Source organism: Cibotium barometz, chromosome 53 (genome assembly GCF_041138505.1).
Source record: "Cibotium barometz isolate CiBa-2024 chromosome 53, ASM4113850v1, whole genome shotgun sequence".
Lineage (NCBI taxonomy): Eukaryota > Viridiplantae > Streptophyta > Polypodiopsida > Cyatheales > Cibotiaceae > Cibotium > Cibotium barometz.
In genome coordinates, this window is record NC_141098.1 from 27,869,679 (window position 1) to 27,882,865 (window position 13,187).

Genomic DNA, 13,187 nt, shown 5'->3' on the forward strand with positions numbered 1-13,187 from the left:
AAGGAAAATCTGCTGGCAGCCACACTGATTCCAAAAATCCTGCCTCCACACCCATTCCCTACTGGCAAAATATTCCCAAAAAAGAATAGATTTTGCACTTATTGCCAAATACCTGGCCATGTTGATGATGAGTGTGTTTTTAAAAACAAGGAAAATAGAGGCAACAACTCCAACCCCACTACCTCCACCTGCGAAAACAACCAAGGTGGTAGCAATGCCCCCAATTGGCGATCCAGAGGGGTAGCAATCCTGCACCTACTCTACCAAGCTCCCCTCCAAGGACCCAACAACAAGGAAATGGTTCTACTTGGCCATGTTCCTCCCAGTGGCGAGCTAATAGTCAGGTTGCTCACGCCCCACCTTCCCAGTCAGTTTCTTTCACCACTCTTGAAGAGATGTCTAACTGGTCTTCCCTCACACCTCATCCTGGCCCCTTAGCCAATATTGCTCAGGTCACACTTAAGATTGATTCCAGCCACCACTCCACAAAAAGGAAGAAACGAAGGCCTAAACAAGGTCATCCGCAGGGCAAGGCCTCTGCCCTCATTCAGATTTGTCAGTTACCTGATAATCCCTTTAAACGAAGGTACGAAAAAACGGTTCCAGTACGGGACTTTTAAATTTTGAAAAATAAGTTCGATTGAGGTACGATCGATCCACTTTAAAAAACACTTGAAAAAAAGATATTTGTACACATTTAGAGATGCAAAGTCTAGAGAAGTTGTAATTTGTCATATGACATAAACTAGTAAAAAAACTCAAGAGTCATGAACAATGAACACTGAACATGCCATAAATAAGAGTCGTGGCCCACGGCCTACAATAAGAAATACAAAAAAGTGTATTTGACCACTGACTAGTCACAACACTGTGTACAAAAATGTCTAAAGTCTAGACTCTAGAGACTAGAGTCTAGACTCTAGTCCTCCTCTTCAGAGAAATCACTAGTGGAAGGAATACTCTCGCTAGAGGTGCTTCCATCATCAGAGGCCAACCCAAAACTGCCCTCGCTAAGGACATTGCCCTCGTCATCGTACTCGGGCTCTTTGATGCGTGCAATAGGAGCATCCTCTTCTTCAGCAATAGGTGCTAAAGTGCTCCTCGAAGTCGAGCCGGAGCCACGCCTCACATATGTTGCCACCGGGGTCGAAGTAGGGCGCCGAACAGTGCATTCGCGACCTCCTACCTGTGTGCTACCTCTAGCTACGCGACCTCTACAAGTACGGGAAACTCGACAGTCAATCTCCTCTAGCCCCCTATAGAGATTGGCATATATGGCCTCCTCATCTAGATCTCGCTCCTTGTGGACACTCTTAAGAGTGTCCACTGTCAACTTTAACTTGTCGACATTCACTTGAAAGTAAAGTTCAAACATTTATAAATTATTAGACTCTAGTCATGGCACATGCATTTATAAATCATTATTAATGAGTTGAACTTTGAACTCTTGAGATCTCTATCTGTTTGGAGATCTCCATGTCATGCATCTTCTCCACCATGCACATGTTAGCATGGCAATATACAAGCCGCTCTAACTGCATGGTGCTAAGACGGTTTCGTATCTTTGTGTGTACGAGTGAGTAGGAACTCCAGTTCCTCTCACATGCCCTCGAAGAGCTATCCTATGAAAAATAAGAGAATTAGAAATTAGAATGTAAGAACTAGTTAGTAGTTACGACTCTAGAGACTAGAGTATACACCATATATTCAATAGTCACCTGTGACAAGACTCTCAAAGCCACTTTTTGTACGTGAGCCATTTGATAACCAAACGACTCCCACCAAAAAAGTGGCCGGACCATTGACTCCCTACTCGAGCAAAGTGGGTTCGGGAAAGCGGCTCCCCTCTGATCATTATACCGAATGAGCTCTTGGAGGAAGTCTCTTTGCTCGTGGACAGAAAGTATCCTTGGCAAGTAGGCATCCCGATCGGAAAGTAGCTCCTCATCGGCGAAGAGCACTTTGTAAGCGGGATGCAACAAGGCTGCAAGACCATGGATAGGTCTATGCATCCATCGCCACCACCTCTCCACAAGCGCCACGATCGAATCGCGTCGCGGAGTGAGTGGAGGCTCGGTGGGATCCCAAGAATGCAAAAATTTCACTTTAAGGTTAAGTCTTTAAGGAACAAGAAAGAGATGTGAAAACGAGATTTGAAAACATGGGACATGGGTTTAACCGTTTACCTAATCCCCTCCATATAGGAGTGTCGGGGTCCTCCTCATCAAGCACGGTGGTCGCACGAATCTCCGCTAGAGCCTCTCGCATGAAGTGGGTGAGTAGCCCCAATGTGGAGCCCTCCATGTCGGCCATGCGCAAAACCCTATACAAGGGAGTTACCGCAATGACAATGGCACGCACCTCGCGCCAAAAGGACTCTCTCATGCATAGCCGTTGAACGGCTTGGACCTCGTTCGCACTAGTCACCAACTCCTCCCTTAGCCATGCGACGAAATCCGGGGAGACCACGGTCATTTGGAGCTTCGGTTGCACGTCGTATAGCTGCTCCAAGAGAAGCCACATGTAGGCAAACCGCGTGGAAGAGGGCATCTTAAGCTCCAAGTCGCTTTGCTCGCGAAACATAGCAAGCACCTTTACCTTCTTTGTGAAGAAATTCACAATGGATAGGCCTTGTGCAACCACCCTCTTCACCCACTCTAGCTTCCCCACATCCTCTATGAGTAGGTCTAGACAATGGGAGGCACAAGGAGTCCATACAATGGATGGGAACTCCGCCTCTACCAAGTGTCCCATTTTACGGCAATTGGATGCGTTGTCCGTGATGACTTGAATGACATTTTCATGTCCGCCGACCTACAAGTAACACAATGGCAATTTGACAAATGCAATGACATTCTTAGAAGTTAGAAGCTTGAAGATAGTAGTATAGTACATAGTACATACCTCTATGATGGCTTGCCGGATGTGATGATAGATAAAGTCCCCCGATGTTTTTTGCCCCGCCTTTCCGGTATCCACGACGCGTAAGAAGTATGTGCCGAGAGCGCATGAAACAAGGATGTTCATGATACCTCTCTTCTTCCGACCACTCCATTCATCGGAGAGGATAGAGCAACCATACTTCGCCCATCCTTCCCGCACGGGTGTGAGTTTGTCGTTGATCCTTTGCCTCTCATCATCAAGCGTGGTGGTGCGCATCTCATGGTAGGTGATACCATGCCATTCACCATGGGATGGCCCCACCTCCGCAATGGCCTTCACCATTTTGTGCCATTGTGGAACCTTGAGCACATTGAAGGAGAGATTGCAATCTATCACCGTGCGTGCAATCTCCTCATTCGCGGCTTTCATCTTCGCCTTCACATAGGTGAGGTTGTTAATGTTTGCACCTATGGCGGTTTGCCTCAAAACCGGAGAGCTCTCCTCCCTTGGCCTCTTTGATTGGAAGTTGGAACCGCCTGAGATAGAGCCGGAGCCGGATGGGATGGGCGAAGGAGTCACGGATGCGGAGGTACCGGACATGGAAGCTCCCCCACTTCCACCTTTGCCTTGGTTGCGGATGAGCGAGTACTTCTTCACTATACCATCCGCAATTTCTTGGGGAATCTCCTTGCATGGCGCCACTTCCCCACCAAGCTTGGACACATGTGCAAGGAGCCTTGTGACGCTACTTGTGTAACCCTTCCCGCAAAAGTTACACATCCATTTCCATGACCCCGAATTACCGGTAGGTTTCTCACCGGTGGTGGTGTATAAAGTCATGCTTTTCCTTTCCTCCAGACCTCATTGCCAAAGTGGCAAAGTCTAAAGAGAGAGAGAGAGCTTGAGAGAGGGAAAGAGAGCTTGAGAGAGGGAAAGAGATCTTGAGAGAGAGAGAGAGAGAGAGCCTAGAGGGAGAGGCTAGAGCCTCAGCTCTAGGTAGTAGGCCTTGAGAGAGAGAGAGAGAGCTTGAGCTTGAGAGAGCTTGAGAAAGAAAGAAAGAAAGAAAGCTGTAATAACGTCTACTAGAGGCCGAACTCGACCTATGAGACAAATCAATGTACACCTGTCAATGTCTTCTGGATGTCCAGGAAAAAAAAGGACAAAATGAACATGAAATAAAGTATGAAAGTACCGAGCTAGTGGGGGGGTGTGATGGATGGAGCACTACTGCTAGAGGCTCAATATGCATCCCATATGTGTAGGGTATACAAGAATGCAATGCAGATCTGTCTAGCTCCAACCAGTACCATAATGGGGGTGTAATATGTGATACATAGGCGATGGCGAGGCAAAAATACCTCGGAGCATGATCTCCGGGTGTGAGTGTAAGTGAGCTAGCCGCTCCTGGTTATGGTGCTGATGTCGAGCCCTTATCTCTGGGATCTCCCTTTGATGTAGTCTGGGAGTCTGGTAGCCTGGTGCTCTCGGTCTCCGTCTGGCTTAGAGATCCGCAGGGCGCTGAAGTGTAACTCCCTCCTGTGTCAGGGTAGGCACTGGGATAGATCTCTGGAAGAAATCAGTGAGCTGGAGTTGTTGCCCACCTCTCCCTGTGGTATGAGTCCGTATCAGTGTCTCTTTGTGGCGCTGTGTCTCTAACAAGAACTGGCCAAATCTGTGCTGGTCTGCGGACTCCATGATCTGGCGGAGTGAGGGATGTCCACTGAAGATGGTGGTGTATCTCTCTCTAATGACACTATATGCTCTGCATCTGCATACATAATGTTCCTCACTCTCAACCTCCTCCTGGCATAGTCTGCATATCTTCTCTGTTACGACCCTGCGTTTTTCCCTCTGGACAACAAGCAGGTGGGCACGGGCACGGGATGCACAGTGTGGACAGGCATCAGCTGAATGTGAAAAGGAAACTCATAAGTGTGGCCAGCCCAAGTGTGAAAGGGGACAAAAGGGATTTTGAGGTTATAAGGTTTTTAAAACCTTTGATGATAATAACATTATTTTTGAAAAAAAAAAGAGCATGCGTTTTTGATCCTTGCTTTTGGCTTTTTGAGAAAAGCAATTTGAATCGCACGCTTATAAAGATTGAAGGGTGGCGAGCATGAGGTGGTGGTATGGGAGATAGTTGTGTGTGGAAGCTGCCGTATGGGTGGTCGCCGTGGCCGGGTGGGTTACGTGGTGCTGTTGCGCAGGAGTCAAGCAAGTGCTGCTGTCGCCATCGTAGTTGCTGTCCTCCTGGGGTGCTGCCGCCGCCAACGACTACTGCTGCCGCCATTGGTGCTGCTGCACAGGAGCCAGCCGACTACTGCAGCCGCCGCCACCAGGTACTACTGCCGTCGGATACAGGTGCCGTCGGGTACAGGGCTGTCGCCGCCAGGAGTACTGCTGACCGCCAGGGGTGCTGCCGCCGTCCCTGGTGCTGCTACTGCCGCCGTTGCCGGGTACTGCCGCCGTCTCCGTCGAGTGCTGGTGTTGCTGCGCAAGAGTCAGGCGATTGCTGCTGCCGTCACCACCAGTTGCTGTCGCCACCATCAGAAACTGCTGCCGCCACCAGGTACAGCCGCCGCTGTCGGGTACTGCTACTAACGGGTGTTGCTGCACTTGCATGGATGGGTTGTTGCCGAGTATTGTTGCTGGGCGCTGACAAGGTGCTGATGCACATGGCCTACAGCAGGGCGCTACTGCACATGGGCAGCCAGGCAGGTAATTAGGTGGCTGAGCATGGACTACTGTCAGCAAAAAGCAACCAGATTGGTTTCAAGTAGAGGTTGCACGTGTGGAAGACCAAGTGGCTGCGCATATGGGCTGCAGTTAGCAACAGGAGCCAGGCGGATGTAGGGAGGTTGCATGTGTGGAAGCAGCCAGCAGAGAACGACTCTCTCTCTCTTTGGGAAGAAGGTGAGTTGAAGGAGGCACTGAGGGGCTAACAGCCAAGGGGTTTCTCTCTCTCTCTCTCTCTCTCTCTCTCTCTCTTCGCAAGCAAGCTTTGTTTACGAGATTTGGATAGAGAGGATCAAGTTAAGATGCACAGGATGATGTTCTTGGAAGAGATGTGTGTTGCTCTTCATCTTGGACCTATGTGTATTCAGGGATTGCTTGGCACATCCTCTATCTTTCTCTCTCTAGGTTTTTGGCATCGTGATTGATGGTGCATATGTGGATTTATCTGTCATGGAAACAGGCCTGTATCCATAAACCATAGGCCTGTATCCTTGATACCAAAGTCTTGCTTCTTCTCGAAGTAGCACTTCTTGCGCAGGGTAGAACCTTTCACTCGGGGCCTTACCCATGGATATCCGGATAAGAGACTAATCCCTCGGATCTTCCAAAACCGAACCCAGAAAAACTTCCCTCGCCCAGCAGACAGGCGATTCCTCGAGGATATTTTTATTCTAACGTAGTCAAGAGCCTTAACTAACCAAACTGATCCGACCAAACCCGTAAGTCACATGGTAAGATCAAGGAAGAGACTTGCACTTGGATCATAGAGATCAACGCTTTTTTCCTCATCAAGAGGCACATCTATTGATTCTTTTCCATAGAACAAAGACTATCCGGGATTTACTTCATCTATCGTAACATAATAGAATTGAGTCTCATTTTAGGGATCCATCAGTCCAGCCTAACCCCATCCAATCCCATGGGTTAGCCAACCGCCCAACCAACCACTATAGTGATAAGATCCATTTAAATTCTTGTTATGTTTTGCCCCGGGTACCAGGGAAAAGAGTTCCCAGGTCCCCTAGCCGGCGCTTCAAGAAAACTTCAAGATAGTCACACCACTTACACACCCAATATGAAATTGCCTGTTTCACAGATTCAGTTGTCTTTAAAACAATCTTTTAATGAAACCATAGTGTCACTCATCATAATCCTCCAAAATATCCAACTTGAATTCCAATTTCCAATCATTCCTTCATCGGTGTACCTATGGCATCCTTGGCAACCAGAACGCTCACCACCTGTTCACTCACGGGCCTTTTCAATAGTTCCTAGCTCATAGTACCCGGAAATATAATCACATAAGAAAATCCAGATGGACTCTTCGTTGAAGATCAGCAAGATCAACCAATAGATCTATATAAAAGAGCCATGGACTCATCCGTTAGAGGACCAGCAAGGCCAATCAACCAGATCCATGCCCGAGTTCAGAAAACAACTCTAACTCCTTGTTCCAGTTTTCTTCCTCAACGCACGTGTGGGTATCTTCGGCGACCCAGAGCCCGAGCACCGTATGGTCAGCACCCTCTAGGCTCCTTCATAGGTCACCTAGCGCTTCACTCATAGGCCACTTCCTTGGTCCCTGATCTACCGTACCGGAAGCTCACCATTTAAATCGAACGGAGGCTGGTTAAGACCTCTGTGAGGTCCCCGCCCGCCTGCTCCGGGGCTCCTGCCGGCGGCGGAAGCGGCGCCACCCCTTCGTGCGGGGCTCCCGGAAGTGTGCCTAGTGACACTGTATCTCTAGCATGGCTAGAGTTGCATACCCTCGTGTGAGTCTATCCTTGGCTCCCTGTGCCATAGTAAATCTTCCTGGCGGAGTCGTGAATGTAATCCCGAGGTACACATATGAGTCTACCACCTCTACCTGTCCTCCTGCTAGTGTGAAGATGGCATGTCGTCGAACCGGCCCTGAGGGGTGGAAAATCATGGCCTTGGTTTTCCCAAGGTTCATTGTAAGCCCCCTCTGTGTGCAGAAGTCATCGAGTGCATGGAGATGGTGTTGTAGTCCCATTCGCGACTCAGAGACTAGAATAATAGCATTTGCATATAGCATAATGTGGACTGTGGTACCTGAGATGTCTACCCCGTCCTCACCACTGTGACCAATGAAGTCAGCCACCTCATCGATGTATAGCCCAAATAGTGTAGGAGAGAGTGGACATCCTTGCTTCACACCTATGGTGCTAGAAATAACATCAGATAGCCCCCCGGGGCATCGTATGTGCCCGAGGACCTGCGCATATAAAGCATAGATGCCCCAAATCATCTCTGATGGGATCCCCAATGACTGTAGGCGCTGGAAGAGTCTCTCTTGTGGCACCGTGTCAAATGCTTTGCGGAAATCCACAAAGCAGCAGTATAATCTCTTCTCCCGCGCCCTAGCCTGGTCAATCAGACATTTCAGAGTGAATATATGGTCAATAGTGGAAAAAGCTCGTCCGAATCCAGCCTGCCCTGGTGCTCGCAGTCCCTCCTCCTTTGCATATGAGCTCAACTCTGCCTCGAGCACTGCGCCATAAAGTTTGGCCAATGTATGACCAATCATGATAGTCCTGTAGTTGCTGGGGTCTAGCATGTCTCCTGCTTTGTGGAGAGGCACGATGGTGTGCATAGTCCACTCAGCTGGTAGGCCCTCCACTAGTGCCCTATTAAAGAGGTGAGCAACAAAGGGTCCTAGTGTGTCAGCTGCATAAATAAGATGCTCACTCTGTATACCTGTGTGGTCAGTTGATTTCCGATGTTGTAACCGGCAGATAGCTCTCTCTACCATCGAGGCGGTAAAGAAAGTAGAGGTGGTAGGGCGGGACTCCTGTGGCTGTGGTATGGGCGGCTGCTTAGGGATATGGTAGAGGCTCTTTGCATATGTGTGCCATGTGTGTGGATCCTCAATCGGGGTACGAGGGCGAGGCGCTCTCATCCTGCGCCATGCAGTGACTGCATCTCTGCTCATGAGTAGGTGGTATATATCCCAGTAGTGTGCCTCATATGTACGCCTCTTACGGCGTGTGAGGGTCCTCATATGTCGGCTCGGCTGTCTCCGTGTAATGGTCCCTAGTGCTCTCTGGGCACGGAGGTGTCTATATAGCTCTCTGCACTCATCATCATACCACCGATTCTGGGGCTTGCTCCCAGATCTATCTGTGTGTGCAATGTGTGTATGATGGGGGAAGCTGCGGGTGGCGGCTGTATGTAGTAGAGATGACAGCTGGGTGTTGAGTGTGTCTAGAGGTGACAGGGGATCCATCTGGAATAGCCCGTCATATACATGATGCTCATATATGTCTGCCAAGTCATGGGTGAAGTAGAAAGTTGTATGCGATGCCTGTGTGGGTTGTGTGGGTGCTGGTGTGAAGCTCGCCAGTGAGACAAGTGACAATAAGAGGTACGTGTGATCTGCACCAATAGGACAGGGGGGGATGGTGAAAGATGTCACTGCCTGTGTGGTCTCCATGGACCCCATGATGTAGTCCATTGTGCTACCCCCCCCCCCATGGTGGAAAGCATGTCAGTGCTCCTGAATCCTGCCACTGTCTCATCCCGTTATAAATAACGAGATGGTGTCGCGCTCCCAGCTCAAGTAAGTGATGACCATATTTGGTGTTATCCGGTCCCATGTCCTCTGACACCCTGCAAGCTCTCGTGTCCTCCACCTCTAGTGTGTGCATCACCTCGAGGTGCTCGAAATCATAAATGTCGCACTGTCGGCTTTGTGTCCGTGCATTGAAGTCCCCCATAAGGAGGACTTGCCCCAGGTTGGAGTAGTGTATGATCTCATATGAAAGGGCTGCATATGGTGACTCTCCCAATGACCCCCTCCCCTCTACTCTCCTCCTCTGCTGTCATGGCATATCTCGATCCTCTAGGAGAGAAGTAGCATAGAGCAATGTATAACACCCTATCTGCTGAGAGCTGCAGTCTAATCCACATGTATCTAGCCTCCTGGTCACGTGCTACCACCTGTAGGCGCTCCTGTAGCTCTCGCTTGAAGAGTACCGCTATACCTCCAGATCCTCTCGATGTGTTCTGTCGTGTGGTCTCCCTATATGTAATCTCCCACTGATAGCCCTCTACTTTGGGTAGCCCCCTCTCTGGGTGTCTCTGTAAGTAGTATGATGTCCCGTCCCTCCATGGCCTCCTCCATCCTCCCAGGATGTGTCCAAAGTGCTCCATTGCAGTTCCAAACTTCTATGTGTATCTGTGAATCTAGATCCTCCATAGCCGATGTCCCATAGGCCGCCTGGCGCTAATCGGTGGACTTGCCATTGATGATGACACGGCCATCGCGATAGAATGCTCTCTTGCCTTGGGAGATAGATAGAGCCTTGAGAGAGAGAGAGAGCTTGAGAGCTTGGGAGATAGATAGAGCCTTGAGAGAGAGAGAGAGCTTGGGAGATAGATAGAGCCTTGAGAGAGAGAGAGAGCTTGAGAGCTCTTATACAAGGGCCAAGCCTCAAGGCTCTAGATACTAGTATAGAGATGAAAGCCTAGGCCCTAAAGGGATCCAAGGGCCAAGGCCATGTGGCCCATTATGATGAAAAAACGGCTACAACAAACGGGAGACACGCACGGAAAAACAGGCGAAAAAAATGATCAGAAACGGGCAAAGAAAACAGTAAAAAACGAGCAGTTTTTTTCAAGACTGTTTCACTGCTTTACGGCAGTACGACCGTTTCGCTGGATTGAAGCGTCCACCGGCGTCAAAACCGTTTCAGAACAGTTTTGCACTGCTCGTTTCGCATCGTCCTGCACTTTTCGTGCCTGTGCTGCGGTACGTGTCCCGCAGACAACTATGTCCCTCTGTGCCCATTATTGAGGCCCATCCAACTCTTCCCTGTGGTCATCCTGTCACTTGGGTAGTTGACAGTGGCGCTACTTACCATATGGCACGTAATGCTGACATTTTCATTTCTCATTGTCCCGTTAAGGGAGAAGTTCGATGTGGCAACAACTCAATGATGCCCATAAAATCCATTGGCACTGTCTTATTTGACACCAACACTGGCCCCAACCAGGCTACCTTGGACAATGTCTATCTTGTTCCTAATATAGGTCTCAACCTTCTTTTTGTCTCCCAGCTTACCCAACTCGATCGTGGTGTTTACTTCAACAAACGAGTTGTTGAGGTAATTGATGAAACTACTCCAAAGGACAAGCTCAGAAGGATGGTTTGTACCGAATGTCCACTTTTCTAACTGAGCCATTTTCTGTTGACTCAGAGTTTCATCGGGTTCGGGCTTATGTGACCCAAGCTCCTGACATTGAACTACTATGGCACTTTCGCTATGGTCATCTACCCTATTCCACTCTCTATGAGCTATATCGAGACAAGTTAGTTGAAGGCATACCCAGCCCGAAATTGACAAAGGATGTCTGTCAGCCCTGTCAACTGGGTAAACAGCATCGCCATGGGAATCCTCCGGTTGATTCATTTCGACTTGAGTGGCCAATCCCCAACCCCTTCCTTGAATGGATCTCTATACTACATGCTGATTGTTGATGATTATTCAAGATACATGTGGGTATATTTCCTAAAGCATAAATCTGACGCTTTCCAATACTTTTCCACATGGGTTTGGTTAGTCACCAATCAAATGGGCGTCTCAATTGGGACTGCTCGTAGTGACAATGGGGGTGAATTTATCTCCCATCAATTTTCTCAGTTCTTGCAAGATCATGGCATTCAACGCCAACTCACCTCCACCGACTCTCCCTCACAGAATGGAGTGGTCGAGCGCAAGAACCGAATAGTCATGGATCTGGCACGCTCCATGCTTTTTGCAGTTGCGCTGCGTGAACGCCTTTGGTCAAAATCGGTCAACACTGCGGTGTATCTTCTGAACCGTATCTTCTGAACCGTTGCCCCACGGTTGCTGTTCCCCACAGGACTCCCTTTGAGGCTTTCTTTGGCGAAAAGCCAACCGTTTCCCATTTCCGTCTCTTTGGATGTCGAGCATATACTCACACTCCGAATGATACAAGGGGCAAGCTTGAGCCAAGGAGTGAGTTGCTCATTTTTGTGGGTTACTCTTCTGAATCAAAGGCTTACAAAGTTTTTGATCCACAATCAAACAAAGTTTTCGTTTGTCGAGACATTGTCTTTGATGAGCGAGACTTACTTCGCCTTCTGTTGCCCATACCCATTGACCAAGAATCAAGATGCATCTTATGTATTTTTGGACCATTAGGATTGTAGAGCTTCTTTGGTTTGCTCGTAGAGCCATGTGAACATTTGATGAAAAATAAATTTTCCTCTTTGGAGCCATCTGTGTACCTGAAATGAGTTAAAATAAAAACAAGTCAATCATATAAAAAATAATCATACTAAAATCCAAACGAAAACCTGAATTCAAAAAGTCCTTTAAAATCATCCATAGTGTGCTTAAGAATTTTATGCATGTCATTTTGAAATTCACAAGCTATTGATACAAGAAGGTAGAGAATTGCCCTAAGGCTAATCTACCACCAACAATATGATTCCGAATGGCACTGGGGCCATTCTAAAGCACATCATGGATGCTAGAGTGGCCTTAGGGCCATTCTTTACAGCATATTATGCAGATGGAATGAATGACCACAATCCGTCTTTTACTCAATCTGGCTGCCCACCATAAATGGCCAATCTATCAGATGGATGTTAAGAGTGCCTTTTTAAATGGCATTCTTAAGGAGGAGGTCTACGTTGACCAACCTCCAGGTTTCCCTCTCCCTGGTCTTGAGGACAAAGTCTTTCGCCTCCATAAAGCTCTTTATGGGCTTAAGCAAGCACCCGGGGCTTGGTATCATCGCATCGACAAATTTTTTCACAGCCAAGGTTCTCACCCATCACACTGTGACCCCAATCTCTATATTCACACTGATCAGGGGATAGTTTGCTACCATGTACTGTATGTCGATGACCTAATTATTTCCGGTTCCCATCAAGCCAAAATGTTTGATATCATGGCACAGCTCAGACAAACTTTTGAGATGACTGATCTAACTCATTACTTCCTATTTTCTTGATGGTGCTATCCCCGTGGCCACTCCATTGGATCCCACCATTAAACTATCACAAAGGAAGTGGACTCACCTCCTTATGAAGAGCGAGCCTACCGCCAAGTGGTTGGGAAACTTATTTGGCTCACGAATTCTCGTCATGCTATCGCCTATTGCACATCCATTTTAAGTCAGTATTTCAATGCTCCCAAGGAGTGTGATTGGAGTTCAGCGATGAGGGTTGTTCGCTATCTAGCAGGTACCTATTTGTATGGACTTCACTATAGTCGCGGGATCACCTTGCACGGTTACACGGACTCCGACTGGGTTGGTGATCTCGATTCCCGACGTTCTCATGGTGGTTATTTGTTCTCACTCGGATCTACCCCTTTCTCTTGGTCTAGCAAAAAGGAGGACATTGTTGCAGGTTCTTCAGCAGAGGCCGAATACTGGGCCCTCTATGATGCCACCACTGAGGTTATGTATCTTAGTCAGCTTCTTTCCGACATGCGCGTTCCCATCGACACCGCCTCTACCATCTTCGTCGACAGTGCGATTGCCCTTGCTGGCAACCCTATTTTTTCTAACCA

The 13,187-nt window shown here is 48.4% G+C and overlaps 2 protein-coding genes across 4 annotated transcripts in view; one reads left to right on the forward strand and one right to left on the reverse strand.

Annotated features, from left to right (window-relative positions):
- The window catches only part of LOC147608478 (uncharacterized), a 96,287-nt gene that overhangs the window by 23,368 nt on the left and 59,732 nt on the right, over positions 1–13,187 (forward strand). The window lies entirely within an intron of this gene.
- LOC147608479 (uncharacterized) lies at positions 1,662–2,754 on the reverse strand. The gene is made up of 2 exons (XM_086788994.1): positions 2,205–2,754; positions 1,662–2,086 (listed from the first exon to the last, which is right to left on the reverse strand). The coding sequence occupies exons 1-2, from the start codon at positions 2,752–2,754 to the stop codon at positions 1,662–1,664; spliced, it is 975 nt and encodes a 324-aa protein (XP_086645120.1).